The sequence below is a fragment of the Notolabrus celidotus genome, chromosome 2 (genome assembly GCF_009762535.1).
Source record: "Notolabrus celidotus isolate fNotCel1 chromosome 2, fNotCel1.pri, whole genome shotgun sequence".
Taxonomy (NCBI): Eukaryota; Metazoa; Chordata; class Actinopteri; order Labriformes; family Labridae; genus Notolabrus; species Notolabrus celidotus.
The window spans coordinates 15,744,674-15,769,379 of record NC_048273.1 but is presented as its reverse complement, the minus strand read 5'-3'; the positions used below and the strand labels follow the sequence as shown (position 1 = coordinate 15,769,379).

Below are 24,706 nucleotides of genomic sequence, written 5' to 3'. Positions count from 1 at the left end.
CCAAGACATCCTGCTAACAGAAACATTACCAGTCTTACAACTGACTCATTGGATAACTACAGACACCCATACTGCTTGTTTCACACAGCTCCACACATAAAATGGACTGTAATAACACCAGGCAGTGGGTGTTCTGTTATCTGTCTCTCTGAGTCCTGTGCTGTGTTTGTGGACAGCAGATGTATACGGTGAGTAAACAGGCGTTTGCCTTTACCAGCAGCTGTTAGGTCAGATGCCAAGTGATGGGAGACACACGTCAGGAAGGAGCTTTTGCACTGCGGTCTCTGGCTTCTCTCAGATAACAGAAGAGTTGTCCTTAAACCTGTGTCAGTCTTATGACACAGCTGTGTGTGCTTTTATGTCTTTTATGGCCTTTTCCCCGAAGATGTTGCACAAGGGTCTGTTTTTGTTAAATCATTGTTGGTTTCAGCACCCTCCCATATCAGTGTTATAAATCTAGTGGGTTTTAAACAGACAAACACCAAATAACTGCCAAGTACATACAAATTCAACTTTATGTGACATCTACAGTTAGATAACAAAATGGCAATATAAAATAAAATGCACATTCACTTATTTTTTCACAATTTTTTTCATCTAGCTGTCAGAAAACATCATAACACTTCTGTCAAAGTGTGTGAAAAAAAAAGGTGTGTGAGATTTACCAGGCTTACACAGGAACAGCTTTCATGAGTCAGAGAAGCTCGGCTGGACACACTCATCTTCTTTCCGTGATGTGTAAGGTGGCAGGAACTAACCACAGTGAATCCACAGGACACGAATGCAGGATCACCTGCCTGAAGTGGATGTTTTGTACAACAAGCAGTACACACAAAGTACACTACAATACAAACAGGCACTTGGATTAAGGTATCATCTCATGTTCCTGTTTCCGGCTAAATAATGTGCATCCAGTTGGGACTGAGCAATAAAGATTCAACAACATTACCACACCAAAAAAGCTACAGTCAGAGAGGCTTTGACACGTATCCATCCTAAAACCAACAAAACAAAAGAATAAAGTAACTTGGATGAGAAAGAACGCCCATGTTATGAAGGGGAAGTGCTTTGAGCGGGCAGCATCTTGTGGGAGTGGGGTTATCTCCGGTGAACCTTGACAGACCCTCCTGATACCCGGGTGGAGCAGCATCACCCACATGACTAAAACCAGACTTGTGGGAGGAGGTGGGGAGTTAGTGGGACTGAACTGAACAGCTGTAGTGTCCTGCAGTGTGTGCTCGCTTGTCTCCATCTCGAAAGCTGCCGTCCCATCCTCATCAGCCCCCATTTCTCTCCTCCTTTCACTTACGGCCCCCCGTGTCGTTGGTGGGCCTCCTGCTTGCCACACAGCAGGCTGTAAAGAAGGCCAGGGCTAGCAGTAAGAGAAGAGGACCATTGATGATGGGGGGGTTTTTGGTTGGCACAAAGGTGCCAAAGGCGAAAGCTCCCACCAGGGTGATGTTGATGCCAGCCAACATGATGCAGAGGCCGCAGGCGCAGCAGAGGGCGGGGGAGGGCAGGCTTGGGTGAGAAGGCTTGGTGGGCTGATGGGGGACCTTCTTGGGAGCAGATGATCTGGAGGTTTTTTCAGGTAGCACCATGTCTCATGAAGAAATCTATGAGACCAAGAGAGGATGGAAAGCTGATAACTAACCATTGACTGTATAAATAGTGACGTTTCAACCTCCACCCACTATGCAAAAGTTATGCCAAAAGTCACATACTCAGCAGCCAGAACCAACGCAACAGATATCAGCTTTGGAAGCAGTGTTATTGATGTCCTGCCCCTTCCACTCACCAACACATACTTAACTCATGAAATAAACAGCTAGGATCCATCAGGACGGTGCGTTCTATAGTGTAACAGGGTTTTTTCTGGGTTTGAGGCAGGCACTCATAACAATGAAAAGTTATGTTGGGCTGGGCGATACATCGATTTTATTAATTGATTCACATTTGTGGTTAATGTGAATTAACCTTTAACTTCCTCTGCTGTTCCCCTTGGGTTCATCAAGTTCACACCCTCCTTGGTTCCCAAAAAGGCACAGTCTCATCAGCCGTTTGAAAGCGGTTTGGCATTATGGCATCAGACCACAAACAAACCACAGGCCGCTGCAAAGTTTGTTCAAATGATGTTGCAGCTAAAGGCAGCAGCACAACTATTTCAACATCTCTAACAGAGGCATGCAACTGAGTGGGAGAAATGTGTTTCACTGCAAGATGCGCAAGACAACTACTGCCCACAAGCACCTGCAAAAAGCAACCAACATTAGCAGAATCATTTTCCCAGTACATCGCGTACGAGAAAAAAGGGACAAGGTGGAAAGCTATTACTGATGCAGTCGTGCTGAATATCACGAAAGATGCTGCAACCCCTTTTCTTGGTTCATCAACAACACTGCAAGACAGCACAACATAGCTCTTCACTCGAGATGACAAGTATGGCATGCTTAAGACACGAGTCACTCTACACCGTCATACCCATATCCGTCCCTCTTAAAACAATGACAGGTAGGAACTAATGTTCAACAAGACGAGGGGATATAAAATAACAACTTCACTGTTACAAATACAAAGTGTCTGCCTCAAGACAGCTTACTTGCCTGATGACCACAGAGGTGAACTGATTGCCCGGAAACTTGTTTTGAGTCACTTTGTCATCTACAGGTTTTATAGAAAGAGGAAAGAAAAAATGATCAAAATCCTAAATGAAGTTTGGTGTGAAAAAACTGAGTAGTATTTTATGTCATTGTATAGGCCATATCGCCCAGCCCTATCAATTTGTTTCTGTTACTTCTCTATGAAATCCACAGCTCGCATTTGTCAGCAGAGCTCTCAATCATGCTTTCATACTCCATTTTTAGCATCAAATAACTATTTAAAACTAACCTGCTCAGAAAAAATGACATGAATCACTGTCTTTAAACTAATTATAGTGGTGGAGACGTCGAGGGTCTCACAGTTGTCCCATCTGTTTACATGGAGGAGGCAGAGGTCTTTGACTTATCATCAGGGGGTGCTCTATATCTTTTGGCTTCAGTTTTGAGAGCTGTCATGTTGTCCATCTTTTTGAGCAATCCATGACTGAAGAAAAACTGAAACTGAACCCATCTTTTCAGAGAAAGAAAGTAAGAGAGATGAAGGTGGAGTGGCTAAGGAGGAAGAGTAAATATTTGGTTGCTGTGGAGAATTTACACACTCTTCAGATACATTTTACTTGAAGAAGTCAATTCTCAATAGGTTTCAGGGGCAGCAAATTCTGGAATATTTATTCCACTGTGGGGAAAAACAGTTTTTCTTTAAAATGTTATAAAGGATGCTTGAAAAAACTTTTAACCACTGTTACTTAATTATACTCATCATGCTCAACCACATATTCATAAACAGGTGTCCATACACATCATATTGATATTTTGTACTTTTAATTTAATTAAAGTTAATTTTGTATATTCTTATGTTGTTTTATTTTTAGTATCAACTATTGTCTTAATGTGTGTCAATTTAGTTTTTTTTTTATATTAGAACACTATTTGGGTGGAGGCTTCAAATAAGCTCTCTGATTTCTGCCTCTTCCTGCACAGTATATTATTCATCTTTGCTCTTTTTTGTGTGTGTATTTTCTTTTAATTGTGCAAATAAATAAACATAAACATAAACATAAACTCTAATATGGCGTGTTTTCTCAAATTTTCATTTAAAACAATTCATGAAGTCTAACTACATTTGAAAATTACAGATTTTGCTCAGCAGTGGAACACTGTTTCAAGGAGTAGGCATAAATAACAAAACATTAAATGCATGTGGAAATACCTTTAAAAGTCCAGCTTTTTCCTGCAATAAAAGTGTCATTAAACAAACCTATGTCGACAAAGAAATCCATACAAAATCACATAATCCTGCTTCAGCATAATTTTCCCCAAGTTCTCAGTCACAATTACCTTGGATCAAATCTATCTCCCAGTTTGTTGTTTCGTCGTCTTGTGTCTGTCCATGATGGAGTTCAGGACTCCTGGAGCTGTGGTCTGTCTCTCTCTGCAGAAGGTGGCAGTGGACTGAAGCCGCTCCGCTGTTGATCACACCTTTTAATATATGAACCACTAGGGGCACTGATGTGCTCTGAAAGAGAATAAAGGGATGAAGGTTTGCATATGTGCACTCAACAGATATCTTCCCTGAGAAATCAGTCAGACAGACAGACGCCTTTTCAGTATTAAATCCAAACACACTCTAATCTGGAATCATATTGTAGGTATCCAATATAGGCTGGCCTTTTTCTGATAAATTGCATTCTCAGTAGTAGATTAAGACTTGTAAACAAATAACTTCACAAAATATACTAACCCATAGAAGTTGTAGTTCAAAATAAATTCAAACTAAGATATGAATGAATTTCTTAAAAAGTAGGCCATTAGTATTTAAAAGCTAGACTGATACCCATTCCACATATATTCAGACCTAATTCAATTCCTCCCTATCAAAATGAGCATTTCATGTATCAAGGATAACATTCTCACTATATCCTAAAAGTTGTTTTTCCTGGCACAAATGATGTCACATACGGTTCATGTGTTCTATTGGGCTTTCAATTTCAGAAATACCTGTACTCATTCTGCAAGTTAATTCTCCCAATTAAAAACTTCCATTAAGTTCTATAATCCAGTTGTGACTAGTAAACTGCAATCGCATGCAGGCCTGCTTGTCGTACCTAAAGTCTCTTAAAGTAGTATGGGAGGTAGAACCTTCAGTTATCAGGCCCCTTTCCTTTGGAATCATCCACCAGTCAGGATCCTGGAGGCAGACACCCTCTCTACTTTTAAGATTAAGCTGAAGACTTTCCTTTTTGATAAAGCTTACAGTTAGAGCTGGCTCAGGCTGGGACCAGCTCTTAGATACAGTATGCTGCTATAGGCTTAGACTGCCGGGGGAACTGGCGCACTGACACACTATCATCTCTCTCTCTCTTATTCTCCTCTATCCCTCTTTCCTACCCCAACTCGGTCGAGGCAGATGTCTGTCTAACATGAGTCTGGATCTGCTCGAGGTTTCTGCCTGTTAAAAGGACGTTTGTCTTTGCCACTGTAACTAGATAAATACTGTGAGGTGCAATGCTCATGGTGGATTAAGATGAGATAAGATCAAGTCAGTAAGGGGGACTGGATCTTATCCTGTCTTGGCGTTGGGTCTTTGTTCATAATTAAACAGTGTATGGTCTAGACCAGGGGTTCCCAAAATTTTCAACCCGCAACCCCCAAAATATTGGTGCCAAAGTCTTGTGACCCCCACTGTCCCTCAAAGTGGTTTAATGTGGCTTCACTTAGCTAGTCTGCAGAAAATTTGCCCTCCTATATGAGCATGTACTACCTACTGTTACTGATGCTTTTGATAGTTAACTGTTCCCTAACCCTAAACTTAGGAGTCATCTGGCAAAAAACTCATTACATTTTCTATTTTCAAGGTTTTATTTCAAGGTTAGCTACTATTTTTGTCAATATTTTTTACTATAACGGGTAAAATGTACTATTTTAAGATACCACAAAAAAAAAAAACATTCTGGAAGACATCTCACAACCCCCCATTTGTGTGTCGCGACTCCTCAAGGGGTCCCGACCCACACTTTGGGAACCCCTAGTCTAGACCTGTTTGTAAAAGTGTCTAGATTTTTACAATTACTAGAAATAATTGATGCTACCATGCAGGTTAGTCACACCTTCTCTATGTGCCTTCACTCAGTGCTCAGCAGTTTTGGAATTAAACCAAATTTACTCTAATGGAAGAGAAAACAATTTTCCTATGACTCATAAAAAACATATTGAAACGAAAAACAAAGATTACACCACAGGAAAGGTTGAGGATCTTTTTATTGAGAACACAGCAGACAAGTGAAAATACGCTCACTCACTGAGCTTCACTCATAAGACACTGTAGGAGCTTTGACAAATTTCAACGGGACTCCATAATTGCGCACCAATTTACTGTATCTCATCTGATGCCGTTACAGGTCGATGGGCCAGGGCCAAACAAGTCCATGGATGATTCATGATGAGAGCTTGAGGGCTTTCACATAGCAAGCAGTTGTTCCCTAATGTGTTTATTCACTCCAAGCAGATACGTCAATCCCTGCCTGTAGATGACGGCCCTTTAGTTGCTATAGGGATGAGGTGTCCATGGCAACAGTGTGAAATCAGGGGCAGGTAATTTAGCTGGTGACACATTAAGTTAGCAGGGTCAGGGGAAATAAAAGAGATACTCTGCCACTGGCGATCCCAGTCAGACTCAGACGGGATCAAAATGAATGCAAAAAAATTGAAAAAGTAAAAATGTTTCTGTTAAAAAAATAGGATCTTAAGTAAAAACCAGAAACTTGAACCAAAAGAGAGAGATTATCCTGGTTAGTCCATTTTTTTTCTACTAGAACGTCAAGAACCAATAATAAAACTGAACAACATACAAATACTGGTATAAAAATAAATCCCTTCAGCACCGATATCTATCACTCTATCTCACAACTACAGCAGCTACCCATAAACTTCTCTGTGTCTCACTCTCTACAAACAACCATCACAAAAGCTGTTTTCACATTTCAAGTCATTCACACACTTTGAGATATCAAATCAAGACAACTACCTGGATGGTGTTACATGTCACACCAGTACAAAACGTGCAAAAACAGAGCCTGAAGTAACGCTGGACTCTTAAGAGGATTAACAGTTTTTAAGGATCAACTGAAGGAACTGAAGGTTTCAAATTCACATCGTTGCACCAAACTCATTATTACATGATACTGTGTTGCAGTTCAGCTAAATTAGGTAAGTGACTTTAAAGTACTTAAGTGTTACAGGTAGCTTGTGTTTAGGTGAGATGATGAGAAATACAAGAAAAAGAATTTGATCGAAGGCTCCTCTCGAACGTCAACATCCACTCACATCCCTGCACTTCCTTTGCTTTCACCACAGTCTCCTAAAGAACAACCTACATGAGTTAAATGGAGAAAAAGTTGTAGTCTTCTCCGAGCGTACTTTGAGTTTCATCACTTGCACCATATCTATCCATTCACATCAAATCAAATCACAACAATGACATGCTTAGAAAATAAACTCTTAGGCAGCGAGTCTCTTTCCTTTCAGTGTCTAAGAGGCGTTAAGTAACAATTCATTAAAATATGAATAAATTCACAGTTGGATGAGAAAATAAAATGTGTTGTGTTTCGTTGATATTGCATTAGTGCAGCCACAGCTGCAAAACTGGGCTCAACCTGCGGTGTGTATTGCCTTCTTTATGATATGTAGTCTGTGTTAAGAGTTGTTTCTGCTGTGTTTGGAGTAAATCGGAGCATCATTTAATAAAAATAAATAAATCTGTGAAGACTTGCTGTAATAGTAAACCTTAAGCTTTTAAATAAAACAGATCAGGCAGCTTAAAACATCTCCTGGAAGAACCACAGGAGCTTTAACTATTGCTTAAATTAAAACGATGATAGCCGAGGATTAACTGCCTCTCGGTGCTCAAACTCTGTCGATGTGAGAAGATTACTGGCCATGAGAAAGAGCTTTACCAAAGGGGGCCGAGAACAGCTATCACCTGTGATCCTAAAGGCTCCCTGTGAACACAAACAAATAAACACACAAGGAGCATGCAGAAGCTGAAATCAAAAAAGAGCAAACATGACGAGTACTCGTGCTGGTCCTTCACGCAGCAAGGCTGTCCGACGCAGGTGCGAAGTCCGGGTTTCGCAGGGCGTTGGACTGGGGCCCGTCTGCGGGCCAGCTGGAGTTGGAAGGTGGAGAAGCCTCATGGAGCAAACGATGGCCCAGAGTCCTCCTGCTGCTCGTCGTGCTGGGAGAGCTGCCGGTTGAAGGCGATGGCTTCTGCTGCGAACTGAGTTAGATCTTTTGTGCTGCTGTTCCTGGAGGATGAGAGGAGGATAAGGATTTGAGAGACAGTCGACCATCAGTGCCATTTAAACATCCCAGTGACACAGTTTGCGCCTTGTTGTGGTAAGTCTTTAGCATCTTATAAACTTAGAAGTGTGTCTTATGCAGAGAATTTTACGGTTAAGTCCGATGAAAACAGTGGAATACTTTGAAGTAAATGAACCCTGTGGAGTGCTGGTTTGATGCAGTTTAAGACAACTAGTGACCAGCAGGGGAGGTTGGAGTGAGTGTCAGAAGATTGGGTAGTGCGTCCATCTGTACCTCACAGCTTAATCACTGCAGGCTGAGCTCAAGTACGGTACAAGTAGCTAGCAGGATGAGGGAAAAGGTGCTAAAAGAACCACACAGCTGCATACGAAACTGTACACTTCTGAAAACAGTGAAGTCTTCATGTAGGAAGACAGTTAAACCTTTTTCCCTTCAGACCTTTGACCTTACAGACTGTGTCTTAAATAATGGTGCGGCTTGCATTCAGGCCTTTCAACAAGTTGTCTTACCTCTGTAGAACGTGAGGAGTTGGAAGCCCTCTCTCTGGAGCATTCTGCAAACAAAGACAAACACTACATGGTTACAATCGTTTATCAAACAGTGCTTGCAAAATAAGCACTGAAAGCCATTTTGGTGCACAGACATGCTGATACCTACCCCTGTACCCAAGGGTGCTTGAGGACCTGAGCAGCACTGAGGCGCAGAGTTGCATCTCGAACCAGCAGCTTGGATATGAGGTCCTTGGCCCCCTCTGTGATGTGACTCCAGTCCTTGTCTGGAAACTCATACTTGCCCTGCTGGATGCTCTCAAACAGGTGACTCTGTCAAGAGGTGATACATAAAAACAACTTGAGCCAACGGATAAGACATTAAAGACGATGGAGTGATGGCACAAACTTGGGATAACAGGATGATGGCATAGGATGTAGTCACGTTCATATTAAGCAGCACAGCCCCACACGTTTTTTTTGTTTTTTGACTGGCTAAAATACATTATCCAACCCGTCTCTATATCACAAATTATAATTTTATAGCGGATGTGTAATCCTGCTCATAGCTAGATTATGTGAAATACTATGGAAGTTCAAATTTTGTGGGCTTTGTAATCTTAGCTGAGTCATTTTAACACAGAAGGAAAAACAGCATGAAGTCTCCAATGACCACAAATCACTAAACTTAATCTTCTGAAAATGAAGGAGGGTGATAAACACCAGAGGGCATCATGACACCAGACACCGAGGCAGGGCAAGTGTGACTTCAGTCTTCAGCTGCCTCAGGTGATAACTGTCACTAAAGTCCATTTCAACAGTTCAAAAAGAAACAGAGCTGTGACTGTCTACATTACCCCAGGCTCAAGGAAGGAAGGAAGGAAGGAAGGAAAGAAACAAAGGAAGGAACAAACAAAGACAAAGGAAGGAAGACTGGAAGGAAGGAACAAACAAAGATACAAAGGAAGGAAGGAAGGATGGTAAGAAGGAGGAAGGAATGAAAGAAACAAACAAGGAAGGAAGGAATTACAGAGGGAGGAGGAGGAGGGAAGGAAAGAAACAAACAAACAAAGATACAAAGAAGGAAGGAGGGAAGGAAGGAAGAAAAGGAGGGAGGAAAGAAAGAAGGAAGGAAGGAAAGGAAGGAAGGTAAGAAGGAGGAAGGAATGAAAGAAGAAAGGAGGAGTAAAGGAAAGAAACAAACAAACAAAGATACAAAGAAGGAAAAAAGGGAAGGAAGAAAGGAGGGAGGGATGAAAGAAAGAAGAAAGGAAGGAAGGAAGAAGGGAGGGAGGAAAGAAAGAAAGAAAGAAGGAACGAACAAATGAAGGAAGGTAAGAAGGAGGAAGGAAGGAATGAAGAGGAAGGCAAGAAAGAAGGAAGGAAATAAACAAACAAAGAAAACAAAGTAAGGAAGGAGGGAAGGAAGGAGAAAGAAGGGAGAACAGGAAAGGAAGAAGGAAGGAAGGAAGGAAAAAAGGAAGGAAGGAGGGTAGGGAGGAAGGAAAGAAGGAGGAAGGAATTGAATAAATAAAAAAAGAAGAAAGGAAGGAGGGAGGAAAGAAGAAAGAAGGAAGGTAAGAAGGAATGAAGAAAGTAAAGAAAGAAGGAGGGAAGGAAGGAAACTAAAAGATACAAACAAAGAAACAAAGTAAGGAAGGAAGGAGGGAAGGAAGGAAGAAAGGAGGGAGGAAAGAAAGAAGGAAGGAAAGAAGGAGGAAGGAAGGAAGGAAGGAAGGAAGGAAGGAAGGAAGGAAGGAAGGAAGGAAGGAAGGAAGGAAGGAAGGAAGGAAGGAAGGAAGGAAGGAAGGAAGGAAGGAAGGAAGGAAGAAGGAAGGAAGGAAGGAAGGAAGGAAGGAAGGAAGGAAGAAAGAGAGAAAGTAGGAAGGAAGGAAGAAAGGAAGGAAGGAAGAAAGGAAGAAAGGAAGAAAGGAAGAAAGGAAATTAAAAAAGAAGGAAGGAAAGAAATTAAAAAAGAAGGAAGGAAAGAGGGAGGGAGGGAGAGAGGAAAGAAAAAAAGAACGGACAAAGGAAGGAAAGAAGTAAGGAAGGAAGAATTTTCTCATGGGCCTTTTATAAAACTGCTGTCCTAGCAGAGCAGCTATCTCTTGACTATGACATGGACAGTGACTAAGCTCAGAAGCTGATTGGATGAGCATACTTGGCAGGTTCTGCAGGTCTCTCCTCGATCCCAGCCGCAGTCGGTGCCGCAGTGGCCCGTGAAGGGGGGGCTGCCGCTCAGCAGTAGGTAGAGGATCACCCCGAGGCTCCATAGATCGCAGCGCTTGTCATAGAAGGAGGCCTCGTCAGTGAACACCTCCACTACCTCTGGAGCCATGTACTCTGCTGAGCCACACTGACAGAGAGAAAACAAAAACAAGTAAAGAGTCAGTTTACCTGTGTGATTGATCGAGTTTGATTGTGTGTGCTATGACTTTAGAATCAGGCTGTACCGGTGTGGTGAGCTCGGGGGTTGTTATGGGCGTACAGGCACTGCTGAGCTTCACTCCACTTCCCAAGTCGAAATCACAGATCTTCACTGGGGACACCTGATGGAGGATAAACACCATCAAGTGTTTACAATTTATTCCTCCAGAAACAATTAATGTTCTTCTTAGAGCGTTGTGTTGTTTAAAAGCTACTTACCCGATCAGTGGACTCACAAAGGACGTTCTCCAGCTTAAGGTCTCTGTGGGCGATTCCTACAGAACAGCACATTGTCAAATAGACAGAATACAAAACCAATCAACTTCTTTCTCTTTATCTGTGTAGATATTAACCAACCCTTTGTGTGCAGGAAGTCAAGAGCTTGTGCAATGTCCCTGACCACCTTACTGGCCTCCAGCTCGTCAAAGTGCTTTCGGTTCTGGATGTGTGTGAGGATGGAGCCTGAGGGAAGAAAAGAGAGGGACTTGTAGCAATCAATGTGTGCTAAATTGAGTCATATGATAAAAGGTGAGTGTAAAGAAGGTGTTGATTTATGCATTATTCATTCTTACCTCCACGCAACTTTTCAAACACCAAATAAAGCAGGAACTGTCTTCAAAGAACTGGATCAACTCCAAGATGTTCCTGGGTCGAGACATTTCCCAAAGATTAGAAACTGTCCAGTGGTGTCTTTGTTTGATTTAGCTAAAAGCTGTGTGACTAAATGCACTCACCTGTTTCCTTGACACTGGTAGAGAGTCTCAACTTCTCGAAACACTCTGCTGCGGCTGTGCCCGGCGCTCTTTTCTATGATCTTTGAAGAAAAAAAAGAAGATATATAACTACAAAAATTTGACTTTTTTTCAGCACTCGAACATGAAAAGATTTGGATTGTTTTTGATTCTGTCTCCTCTTGTGCAATATTTTTTTTATTTTTCACTGGAACAAAAACCTTAGTTGCTATGAATTAACAGCATCTTATGTATACCTGGGAACAATGGGACAAGCTGCCAAAATTTGATTGTCTGTTTTCGCTGCGTCAAAGTTTTTATACCATAGACTGTATAAATAATGGACGTAGTATCCGTGACATCACCCATCTGTTTCTGAAGCGCTGTTTTGAAGCCAATCGTCAGTGGGAGCCATATTGGAAATGCTGAAATCAACCTAACTAGTGTCGAGCTAGTGTGAGGTAAAGAGGCGGGCTTTGAGCCTCGTTGCCAACAGCTACAGTGTTGCCACCTGTCAATCAAGTCAGCTGTGCCTCTCATAATGGAAAACTCGTAATCTTAATAACTTTGAAACTGCTGCGTTATGACAAAATGTACCCCCCGTACAGTGTGTGCCAATCGAGAATGAGCTATCAAGACTACACTTGTTTTTTGTACCAGGCTGTAAACATGTTTATTTCTCGCGGCCAGAGGTTGCCGCTTGGTTTATACTAAGACAATTGTATGATCTCATGTAAATAAATATATCTTGATGATTTACACAGCTGTCTGTGCAGATGAAAGCTGGATTTGACTCAAGCTTGTTTTGGTTTGGTAAGACAATCCACATTTTCCACCTCTAAATCAAAAATAAAGTGTAAAAAAATATAGAATTCTCATTTTTAATTCTGTCCAAATTGGTCAACTTTAGTGTTGCCTAAAAAACATACATTCACTGACCTTAACGGCGAACTCCTGTCCATTTTGAAGACTTGTGCATCCTTGAACTTTGGCATAAGCCCCCTGACCCAGCACCTCATCTGTCAATTTGTAGAGATCTGAAGCAATGAGACACATGAGACTGTAGTTAGTTTTGATATCATCTTTACATATAGCATTACATGTCGATTTCTGAGATTCATTATGTCATGCAATGCTATTAACTTCCTTACCATCAAAAGTGCCAGTGAAGCTGTCTGTTGCTCTGGTTCTCTTCTTCTTCTTCCTTTTAGCTGCATCTGGTATGTTTACTGGAAGACTCTTCTCAGCGTCTGTAAAAGAAAAGAAAAATCCAATGAAATCAGTTCAAAAAGAACAGATTTGCACTCATGTTCCGAGTACAGCAGCAATGCAACATTCAGAGCCGTTTTACCTGCTGGGCCTTGGGAAAGGTGCTGTTGTCTCTGCTCTGAAGCCATCCCATTCTCCTGAATTACCCCACAGCTCTGCCCCACTTGGCCCAGAGCCAGGGAGTTATCCTGTAACAGAGAGAAGGCCACAGGAGAGGGGGAGAGGTGGAGGGAAAGAGCGAGAGTAGTCAGAGGGGTTAGATGGTGAAGAAAGAGCGAGAGGGAATACAGAACTCTTCCACTTTGTTCTCAGTGTTAAAAGGTAAAAAACACAAAAAACATACCCCATTATTTTATGTTCTAACGCTATTACAACTGAGAATTTCCCCCTGTGGCATCATGCCAAAACAGTGGCCTGGTAAGGTTACGGGAAACAACCTGACAGGTCTTATCTTTGTCGGTCTGATACTGCCAGAAATATTTGCACATCCAGTAAAAGTGTATGACTCATGGAGAATGATAACACTTCCACTTTTATGTCTGACGGCTACGGCTATCTGCAACCTACTTTCTGGTTCCATCCAACAAAACCTGTTTTGAGAACTTTGACGTGTTGAAACAGTTCAGATCTTACCTGGAAAGAATGCTGGAGGGCTTGCAACTCAGTCATCTTGCTGTACCTCACCATACCTGCCAACTGAGAGCACATCACAGAAGTTACGTTAGTCTGGAATAAACAGGGAAATACTTACACTGAATATGAAATCATCCAAATGTGGAAGCAAGTCACTGAGTTAAACCAGAAAAGGAAAACAAAAAAACAGAAGTCATTGTGTGAGTGGTTTCCTCTTTTCACTCTCTGGTGTTTCATTTTGTTACGGTTTGGATTATGTTACTGAGTGACAGAGTAACCTAAGAGTAACTTAAGGGGATTCAAGTCCAGGCTGTTATGGTATGTGAGCTTTATCTGAGCCTACTGCCAAGAAGAGGGAACGCTACGTTAGCACAAAGCTTTAACCCAATATCAGTCCAAAGTGATACACGATATTCACCCCTACTTACGTCGATGTCCGTGCGAAATACACAAGTCCTCTTAGCAAATGAAAACTTATTTTAGGCTGTAAATGAATGACGATATTGATAGCCATTACAGCAGCTAACATAATACACGATGTTGCAAGACATGAGCACTACTACTACAAATATCTAAACGCCTCTCCAAGTTAAACAGTGTATAAAACATGTATTTGACTATAACAACAGCTGGAATAATCGCTGACTGCTGAAAATACAACCCAGCGTTAGCCTCAGCTAGTTAGCAAAACACTTACCTCGTCCAGTATTTTCACGTTCATCTACAATACTCTTTCAACAGAGTCAAGCAATGTGTCATTAATGAAAACATAAATTCAAAAACCCATGTCTTACCTGGCCTCTGTGTCCAAATGAGCCGCAGCCCCTCTGCCAAAGCCTCTGACAGCTGATGTAAGCATCCTTTGCTAGCTGACGTCCATCTTTCAGACAAGCAGTGACGCACAGGGCGGGAAAACACATCAACAGACGTTGGCTCCACCCACTTTTGCATACCTCCGTCTCCCATTGGTTTAAAATGCTGCTACCACTTTTACGTCACTCGGAATGATTCCCATGACACACCCAAATCCACGTCGTGGGGATTTTATTTGCATGATTACAACCTTTATTTACACCTAGAGGCTCGGCCGAGAGGAAGTGCACCTCCTCACGCCTCATACCTGCAATACGTCATTATGATTGTTATGTTAGCTCATGATCTCATGATCTATTCATGTCAGCTGTTACCTGAGTGAGTAATGCATTTTTTATTTTTTAATGTTTGACCTGGCGTTTCTAGCCCATTTTTGGGGGTGCTGAACAAGCACCCCTAAATTTGATCCCAGCACCCCTAAAATTTGAGAGATTTTTTTTTTTTTTTTTTTTTTTTTAATGTATGTCCTTTTTAACAAGCTAGAAAAGTCTCAAAACCATACAGTACTTGGTTGAAACGTAATATTTCAAAAGTAAAAATACAGCAGCTCCACCACCACCAAGATCAGGAAGAACCAGGTAAGAAAACAAACAGAGAATAGTGGCATGCAAAACTTATCAAATTATATAGCCTAATACAGACAGGCAGGCAGAGAAAAACATTGAAAAAGTCGATTTCTGTTCATGTGTTTTACATGTCGTGCATTGCATTTCAAATGAAAGTCTAAAAAAGAACTCCAATGTCAATTCTTTGTAAAAAAAAATTTGGTACTCGCTATAGGGGGCTTTTTACTCCAAAAACATACATACTGTTTATCTATATGTTGAGGAACTGCCGTATCAAAACGAGTTAGGGTTACTTTATTTTTATTTTATGATTCCAATCCATTTCTCTTTTGCTGTGGCTCAGCATTTAAATAACCTTTATCAGATTTTATGGTTTGGTCACAGACTTTCCCAAAAAGTGTAATAATTTTCTTTCACAAATGTGGAAATGAAATTGCATTAAAATGTAAAAGACAGTTAAATTTATCTTGCATGGCCGGGCAGCTCTCTGGGTTCTCAGCACCCCTAAAAATCCAATCCCAGAATCTTCTAACCAATCAGCTGGTGCAGAAGACTAAACAATTAACATCAAATATTTGATATACTGCTTATTATGATAATGAAAATAAATCATTATGCAACATATTTGCTAGAACAAATACATATTTTGTAGTGCAACATATAATAATAACTAATCCCAGGTCCTTCTCACTTAATTGTTTTTATTGTAACTCTATAAAAACACTGACATCAATTAAAAACAAACTTCTTTCTTGAAAATAAGACCAACATTTGAAAAATGTCAAACATAAACATACATGCACACCAGAGAGGAAGAGGCAAAAATACAGAAGATTTAGATTTATAAACAAGCAGAAAGTCATAAAGCAATGGAATTAAGCGACACAATTATTGTATGAGAAAACTTCATGGACGGTGCACTTTTGGAGGAAGTGTGTTGTAGACGGTGGACCTTTCAAGTTTTGCATCAAAAATCACTCATCAAACTTTATGTAAAATTGTTCTTTGTTTTGAGTGTTTTGATGCCGATGATTTCTCACGGGGCTCAGATTACGTCAAAATGTAAACTTCTTTGTCTGTGGGGCTTTGTTCAGTTGCATATCTTCTCTGTCATCTCTTTCTGCAGGCAAAGAAAACAAAGATCATGTTTAACAAATAAAAAATATATTGTATGAGGACATGAATGTTTGCTGTGCTTTCAGTAACTGTGCAAACAAGACCAATAGCAACCAATTGCCTCGGGTACCTAAAGGTTTGACAGTAAAACAAGGGTCTGTTTACTTTTATCATGAGGAGGTCTGACTGTTGAAAAAGCAACAGCCTAAAAAAAAAACGACTAACGTTTCATATGACCGTACTATGCCCTGTTAGAAAACTCCCTCAAAAATATAGTTGCTGTACATTTTCTATTGAGCAGTGAGTTAGAAGGGGGGAAATTAATGTTAAATTTCATGCATTGTTTACCCTCAGTAAAATTGAGTTATCATGTGGTCCTTGGGCTGCATGGAGTGTGCAATACAAGGTTATAGATGGAAGGAAAGCTACAATTATCTGATTGACTCACAGTGATGACACTGACACTGACAACTCCCCCACTACAAAACATCCATCTGATCCTTTGCTGCCTGTCCTCACGCTCACACATCTGAGGTCACTCTATTGTCTCACCAGTGGCTCCAGTTCTGAGTGATCAATGAGGTTGAACTCTGAAATGAAGTAGTAGTAGTGTTTGTAGCAGGTATTGATGTGTGCTTCAGCCCCCATGTTGCAGATGCTGTCAAAGTGATGGATGTAAACGTGCACAAACACTCTGAAGAGGCGGCTCAGGACCTTCTTGCACACCTGCTGGAAATTCTTGGGGAAAGGTACACCTGGAGTGAAGAAAGAAGAAGAGGGTTACAGATATTTACAGAAAGACTACCACCCGAAAAGACTGTTTTCCAAAAGATATTAGACAAAATTTTATCATTTTGGATGATTAAAGTCATCATTTAACAGATGTCATATGCTAAAAGTTATGTGGTTTCACCTCAACAGCATCAATTCTTGAGTTTAAGTGACTAAACGAAATCAGATTTTCATGGATTTTCATAAACAAACACAAGTAAAACTAGAATATAGAAAAACAGAAACAGAACATTTCTTGTGACAAAAAAAAAAGCTAATTGCAGTATCAATATATATTGTATGGACTAGTGGGTGCTGAAGTCAGCTGCATATGCCCCTTTGTTTTCCCAGTAATGCACAAAAATCAAACAGCTACTCACAAGCTATTTGAAGACGCACTAACAAGGTGTATCTAAGGGCTGTGGAGAAAGGAAAAACTGCTTAACTCAAAATCATTGTTTGACTTTTTATGACTAACGTATCTATCTTTTTGTCCCTTTATCTATTCCCACTAAGGCGCTAGGAGATTGTGAACAAACTGTGTAGAGATAACAAAGAGTCCAGGACAGATTGCAGTCTAAATACATTTACACCTCTGGGAAATGTCAAGTTTTCATATTAACCGACCTGCAAACAGTAAAAGTAAATATAGCTTTCAGATGAAAAACATGCAAAATCAACACAGAGAGGCCCTGACTGATTCAAACAGGGTGAACTTAGAGATAACTCCTGGAGTATTCATTAAAACTGTACCTCTAATGAATGTTGATTGTCAAGCCTGATGGTGCCAAAAAAAGAACCACAATCATCCCGTTCAATTTCCTCTGAATGTCAACTCTATTCTTTAATTAACCTCTGCTTGAACTTTATGATCGAGATGTTAATGAAGGGGAACACTGCTGAGCTCCAGAATGACACACACATCGTGTTGGCAATCAATCAGGCATTAGGTTACACACTGCATAATGGTCATTTGTAGACTCCTCACACACCTACTCTGGTGGGGAAGATGTCTTCATCATTGATGAGAGACTCTATCCAGTCCATCAGCAGGTTCATGTACTTGAGAGCGGGCAGCTTGGTGGGCTTCTTGTAGTCGTCTCCGTCCTGCCACCTGTACTCGTACCTCAGCCCCCCTGACATGATGGGACACGAGCGCTCGGTGCAGAACTCACTCATCGTGCCGTAGATCAAGTTGATCCTGTTAAAGAAATCCACCACGTGAACAGCGGTCCAGTCGTTCATGCTTTCACCTTCCGGCAGCTGAACCACCTTCCTCAGGTCCAAGCCGGACTTGAGCGAGGCCTGCGCCTTCTTGTAGAGTTCAAAGCGCTGGGTGCCAGGTTCGAAGCGCTTCCTCGGCCTGAATGTTTTGTCTTTACTGAACACTTGTCCGAGACACAACGCCATTGACTCAGTGGTTTCCCCTCAGATAAGGGGGAGGATAAGCTCTCCAAAAGAAATAAGCTTGATTAAATGCAGCCTTCCTGAGAGATAGTTTGAACTGGGAGATCAGGTCACTTGTGTCGGAGTCTGTCATGTAAAGATAGCAGGGGGTTCTTGTTTTCAAATGGTGGGATGTTTCTGTGAAGAAGAAGAAGAAGAAGAAGAAGAAGAAGAAGAAGAAGAAGAAGAAGAAGAGAAGGACAGAAGTTAGAGTCTTTTTTCTTTTTTGTCAACCCACTGCTGTTGACCAGTGTGACCTACATTACAGTAACAAATAGATTCAATGGTAAAATCAAAAATGTAATTTTTAGATTGTGGTCAAAGAGCGTTAAATGTACAAAAAAAGAGACAAGCATTATATCAAAATTTACTCTGAAAACATTTTTAGATTATGACAATGCCAAAGCAAACACAGCACAGAAAACATACTTCTTCACCAGAGATAGTATCCCAAATGTGCCAAATTCTTTGTGTGACTAAAAGTTGTCTTATGGCAAAATTTTAGAAGGACTCATTGATAGAAATAGGCACATTTGCCTTTGGCTGTGGCACAAATCAGCCCTTACTGACAAATGAAAGGGAAGCTTTGACAACTTGAAGATTTAAAATTTCTTAAGAGTAGAAGTTAAAAAAATGTTCATAGTACAATGGCTGCTTTGTTTAGACGCAACAATTTGATCATCATCCACAGCTTATAAAATATAAAAATAGATGTAAACCCCCCGAAAAGGAACCAAAGCTTATGGGGGGCATAAGAAGGAAGAAAGAAAGAAAGAAAGAAAGAAGAAAGAAAGAAAGAAAGAAAGAAAGAAAGAAAGAAAGAAAGAAAGAAGAAAGAAAGAAAGAAAGAAAGAAAGAAAGAAGCCCCTTAGTTTGTTGTACTGACACCTGAAGAAAAACATAGACTTTGAATTCCTCCTCTAGAAATGAGTCATTAGAGTTAATCTTCTTCTGGCTATTTACCATCTGGGAGACAATATTGCTACGGATCAGTAGGTTGACGTTGATGTCAACTTATGGTTATGTAACCCACTTCTGTAATTGTCATGACGATACCATGTAAATGTCAGCCCTCAAATATAAACCGGTTTGGTTATTATATGGAAGTTTGCGAGAAACAGAATCTAGTTTGTCTCATAGTTTAAATCAATCATGTATTAGAGGTCAAACTTAGCTGAACCCTGTTTCCTGGTTGGATCATATGCTGCTTCCACAGATTTGACACAGCAGTCACATTCAAGTGACTGTGGTTGCAACATGATACTATATCCGCATTTGTGTCCCATTTTGCACTGCCGGTCTCAACGCTTCCTGTGGTTGTTTCTCTCTGACTCCAATAAGCAGAAGTTCCTGACTGTATAGGATCAGGTGCCAAACACTGCATATAGACCATACACTGACACGAGTGTTTGTTGTGAAATTTGGTTGACTGTGTAGCTCACCAGCAAACTCACAATCTAAGACTATCTTCTTATGATTCCTTTTTTGGGTTTGTTGTTCACTTTGGTTTGTCTAAGGAATCTGTGCTGATTTAAAAGCAAGTGATATTCAAGAAGAGTATTTGTTTCTTTAAACCAAAGTTTAAAGTTTGCAGGATTTCAGCTCAAAACTCACCACAGGGGGACCATAAATACGTGGTCATGAGATAGCTCTGACTGTGTCCAAAACAAAAGAGCTTCAGAGGAGGGGTTATTAGTGACAGTGCCACACTCAGTACTCGACGCAGGGACTCACAGATTCCGCCTAACATTAAACATAGACACTCTTTAGTTACTAAACACAACATTTGTCCGTAGAAAGAGTGCCAGCATGTGGGACAGAGTGACTTTCATTTGCATCACTTTATACCTCCCAGCATGCCTCAACAACCTCAGACTGAAGCATGTCTGATCACGTACTATTGGCATTTTTTCACGGCTGTTGTGGAATTTTTCTCTGCCAAACACGTGAGAAAATACTTCCAAGAAGACCAGAAATGGAAATGGGAAAGTAAAACAGTAAACAGAAATAAAGTAGAAAGTTTGATGTGGAAGAATAACAAGAGATTACAGAGTGGAAAAGTGGAATGTAAAAACACTGTACCTGGCTGAGTTCCTGCAGCGCACAGTCTGGTATGTGCTGGAAAGTCAGGAGAAGTTCAGGGAGGATCCAGGCGCTGGAAGCCTTACATTTAAACTCCTCGAGGAGAACGGCTCCAGCTGCTCAGCCCCCCCTTCAGCTCCTCTCTATTCTGCCGTTCTTTGCAGGCCACTAGCAGACCGAGAGGCTCCAGCTCCACTCCGCAGCACAGTCAACACAGTAAATGGAGAAAAAGTTGTTTGGCTTTTCTTCCTGTGGATGATGTCACATCCTTACTTTGTCTACTGAGCTCGGCTGTCTGAGTGTGTGTGTCCGTGCCTGAATGTGGGTGTGTGTATGGAGGACCTATAAATTGAGAGAGTGGAAAGGCTGGAAAAGGCCTTTCTAAACCCCTACTTGGTCCTCCCTCTTATCCTTTTTCCCCCTTTTTCCTCACGGGGCAGCCTGCCCACTTGTCCCAGAAAAGTCCGGCCCTCTGGTAAAAGGTCCTGAGAAAACCACCCCTCTTCTTAAGCCACATATAGGACAGAGCGAGCAGAATGATCCCACAAATATTTCTGGATGTTTGGCAGTCCATGCCCCTCATTTTTATGTCGTCTCAATAACATATCATTTAAATTCTTGGCTTTTTTAAAGTAATTGTCGTGGAACTCAGAGTTCGCTCTGAAAAAGAAAAAAGTATTGCTTACCAAAATATGCACTACAAAGTAAAATATCTACATTGGAATCATCACCAAAGGTATGTTCAGGGGAACGCATCTGGTTTCCTGGTGAGTGTTTTATGACAGCTGCCATGACTGTTCCCTTTGTCTCCAGGGTGAATGGGTGCCACAAAAATGAAGAGGGGGTCTGTTTCTGCTGTGTAACGACACCCAACCTGCAAGAAGAAGCTGTCTAGACCTGTTTGTTATATCATTCTGTACTTCTAGAGGCCTATCCTGTCCAATGATAGGACTTTAGCACGTGGGATGGGACAATCCGTAATGAACTGAATATAAACACATTTATGATAAAGCTAGTGTAGCTTGATAATTTACATTTCAAATGATTGACCTTACATTATACATATAAATGTGTGTTAGATGTCTGTTTCTTAGTTAAAACCCCTGTGAGGATCTTTCTGTTTGTGTCGATTCCCTGAGGACAAAGAAGTGCACCTCCCATTCTTAGATGAAAGTGTCCTGTACATGTCCAGGTAGTGTTTCTGAAATAAGATGATGTAACTCTTTGGTCTCTAAACAGTGAAATGTATCACTCACTGGAGAACGAAAAACAAGGTTGTTTCTTCAGCATACTGTCAAATTGTCTCGTCCGAAACTCACTCACAATGATTAAAACCATGAAATATTACTACATACACACACTAATTCTTGTCTCTATTGGTCTGGTGTGCTTTTGCAGGTCATAAAGAGAGATATTGATGTTCCAATCCCCCATAACTCATTCATAGGATACTTTGGCTCAATGAGGTTAAAAGAAATTACGTATTGGTTGTGAAAAATGGCGGCTGAATTTGATGACACTGGCTCCTTTACTTTGAACATGTGGAAGTGTATTGTTTTATTTGTGTATATAAAGATCCAGCATGTGCAAAGACCAAATCTTAGACTGAAGTGCAACATGGAGAACTTATTTTTCATATAATTTTATTTCAATAGCCAACATATCAAAAAACAACATGGCAGCCATAAGTCTCAGAGGCAAAAAAAACCTAGTCAATAGTTGGAAAGTAAAAATACATAAATAATAGATAATACAAAATTAAAAATAAGTAATACTTACATACAAAATGATAATAATAATAATAATAATAATAATAATAATAATAATAATAATAATAATAATAATAAAAATAATAATAATAAAAATAAATAATAATATATATTATTTAAATAAATAAAAATAATTGTATAAATAGTAATTATGATAATACAAAATTACATACAGTACACTTTAAAGAAAAATAAGTAAATAAAATAATAATAATAATAATAATAATAATAATAATAATAATAATAATAATAATAATAATAATAATAATAATAATAATAATGTATATCACAAATCAACCCATCAGAAAGTTAACCCAAAAGACACAAAGCAACAGGTATCCACCTTGCCTGGAAAATATCAGTCTCAAATTTATACTCTCCCTATGGAAAATTTCCTCCATTTTTGTTATTCCATTGTCTGACTGTTGGAGGCTATGGCCTTAACCAGGAGACTATGATGACCTTCTTTACAACTAGAAGCAGGACCCTCAGCAGTGCTGCATGGCCACTGTACTCCTCATCCTGGTAATATTCCCAATAGGAAGCAGGAGGGTTCAAAGGGCAGTTCTAAACCAAGACAGTTTCCAATTTCAAGTTGTATACCTTTCCAATATGTTTTTAGTGTTTTGACTGTCCCAAAATATATGTATATGGTTTCCAATTAGGCCACAGCCCCTCCAATACTTATCTGAGGATCTACCAAATTTGAATGTCACCAGAGGAGTATCAGAAAAACCTCATCTTAATTTTCCAGTCAAATTCCCCCCAGATGGGGCAACCTGTTGCTCCATGACCCACTCTGCAGGATATTTCCCAATCTTTATCTGAAATGATGGTGTTCATCTCCAGTTCCCACTATTTAGAAAGAGGTAGGTGTGACTGTGCACATGTTTGTGTATACTGTGCATTTGTGTAGTTACATGATAATTTTTACCTAAATTTCATAGTCATTTTATGCTCCATAACTGACTTAATTATATTCTGTACTTACTGAATACTTAATAAGACATACAGTACACCCAAAAGAAAATATCTTTTGCAGTGAACCATTATGTCCACAAGGAGTCACTATGACTGTTAAGATGAGAACTCATTGATGACACTTTCTTTGTGACAAGGGTTATGTAAGTTTTTGGGAAGTTACCTTTTTCATTTTCCTGTAGAATATGAAAACCATAATGCCACATCTCAAAGATAGTTTAATCATGAGACTGCATAGGTGCAATTTTGGATATTAAATGCGTCTATTATGGTCCAAACCATTAACTGTGTGTTAAGTATAAATAAATGTAGTATAAGTGTTTGTAGGTCAAATGGTGTAAGAAAAGAGGGAGTGTCTAAATAGTATCTGGAAAACTATGATAGTCAGCTAGCTTAAAGCACACAGTCAGCAAGAGTCTACTTGTTTTAGTTTATTGCGCTACCCACTCAAGTTTTTCAAAAACTCCTGATAGTGTCGACACACACACACACACACACACACACACACACACACCCACGCACACACACACAGGAAACGATGGGTGAATCACTGAGCGAGCAATTAGGCCTGCTGTTGCCCTCTGCTCTAGTTTCTCTCTCAGTGTTCAGCAACAGGATATGTAGCACAAGAGGAAATGGAACCAGTCGGGCCTTGTGTCACCTTTAATCTTCACCCTGCATAGTACTCTGTCTTTACTCACCTAAACCACGCAGCCTGATACTTAGAGCCCTCAAACCTGCAAGGCATATTCCTCACAAGGACTTGAAACAAACTCATGAACCTGTTGGTTTGGGTAAAGTGGTTAGTATGCATTTGCTTTGAATAGTAACACTTATGTTGTTACTTGTTTCTAATTAAACAGAAAGCTTTGTTAGAAAAGTCCATGTTTCAAGCATTTATTTTGCATAACATTATTAGGACTGTATTCGAACATACAGTATATAAAAATCTGATGCCTGTAGAATAAATTCAACGTTTGTGCTAAGTTGCTATATGATAATTTTTCAAATATTTCTGTGTTGAAATCTACATCTTATATCTGTAGTGAAACCAGTTACAGGTTACCGCTGGTATGGGGAAAGGAGGGTTCTAGAAAAAGAGAGCATGTAGCAGGTAGAAAGCTTACTTCTTTACATGTCAATGATTTATTGTGCAAGGTGCCTCACTAATTGTTCTTCAAGACGTACTATTTCATGTGTTGGAGTACTTCAAGAAATCCTTATCAGGTCTTTTTTGTCACATTCAATATGTGTTTAACATACCGACACATACATGAGCAGATGTATGGTTTATGCAGTGCAGTAAAAACATACAGCTGCTGATGCCATTTGACTTAGAGCAGGGGTGTCAAACATGTGGCCCGCGGGCCAAGAGCGGCCTGCCAGAGGTTCCAATCCAGCCCACGGAACGACTTTGCAAAGTGAAAAATGACAGAGAAGACCTAAACTGCAATTTTCCAATAAAGTAACTACTATTTCAAATTGATACTCTAGCGGTTGAATAAAATCATAGTGCTGACAGAGCACACTTGAACGACACTTTTTTTCAGACTTTTTTTCTCAAAGTGAGAAAATAGATTACTTGCTGTTTGCATAATCCGGTTGAGATTCATAAAGACGTTTTAGAGCACTAAA

The 24,706-nt window shown here is 40.2% G+C and overlaps 3 protein-coding genes across 3 annotated transcripts; all 3 read right to left on the bottom strand.

Moving 5' to 3' along the window:
• Positions 1–551: 551 nt before the first annotated feature.
• Positions 552–2,976, bottom strand: LOC117805633 (transmembrane protein 275-like). Its single transcript, XM_034674233.1, is given in 5 exon segments — positions 552–1,192; positions 1,195–1,272; positions 1,275–1,326; positions 1,329–1,616; positions 2,890–2,976. Coding segments are annotated over 4 exon segments (600 nt in total). The 5' UTR covers positions 1,602–1,616; positions 2,890–2,976; the 3' UTR covers positions 552–995.
• A 4,590-nt stretch (positions 2,977–7,566) lies between these two features.
• Positions 7,567–14,341, bottom strand: mknk1 (MAPK interacting serine/threonine kinase 1). Its single transcript, XM_034709011.1, is given in 18 exon segments — positions 7,567–7,786; positions 7,789–7,806; positions 7,809–7,903; positions 8,429–8,473; positions 8,577–8,740; positions 10,569–10,763; positions 10,861–10,956; positions 11,054–11,109; positions 11,192–11,296; positions 11,407–11,436; positions 11,439–11,479; positions 11,569–11,648; positions 12,505–12,602; positions 12,717–12,815; positions 12,917–13,022; positions 13,468–13,530; positions 14,262–14,281; positions 14,284–14,341. Coding segments are annotated over 18 exon segments (1,455 nt in total). The 5' UTR covers positions 14,327–14,341; the 3' UTR covers positions 7,567–7,685.
• Positions 14,342–15,592: 1,251 nt separating this feature from the next.
• Positions 15,593–20,634, bottom strand: mob3c (MOB kinase activator 3C). Its single transcript, XM_034701890.1, has 4 exons — positions 20,322–20,634; positions 17,786–18,377; positions 16,575–16,777; positions 15,593–16,026 (listed from the first exon to the last, which is right to left on the bottom strand). The coding sequence occupies exons 2-4, from the start codon at positions 18,201–18,203 to the stop codon at positions 15,997–15,999; spliced, it is 651 nt and encodes a 216-aa protein (XP_034557781.1). The 5' UTR covers positions 18,204–18,377; positions 20,322–20,634; the 3' UTR covers positions 15,593–15,996.
• Between the last annotated feature and the right edge of the window lie 4,072 nt (positions 20,635–24,706).

Bases quoted from the DNA above. Each gene is read 5' to 3' on its own strand.
- mob3c (XM_034701890.1), bottom strand. From the start codon at position 18,203: ATGGCGTTGTGTCTCGGACAAGTGTTCAGTAAAGACAAAACATTCAGG. The intron at 16,778-17,785 runs GTGTGTGAGGAG...TCTTCACTCCAG, and splicing joins CATCTTCCCCACCAGAGTAG to GTGTACCTTTCCCCAAGAAT. The intron at 16,027-16,574 runs GTGAGACAATAG...CTTTGCCTGCAG, and splicing joins ACTCAGAACTGGAGCCACTG to AAAGAGATGACAGAGAAGAT.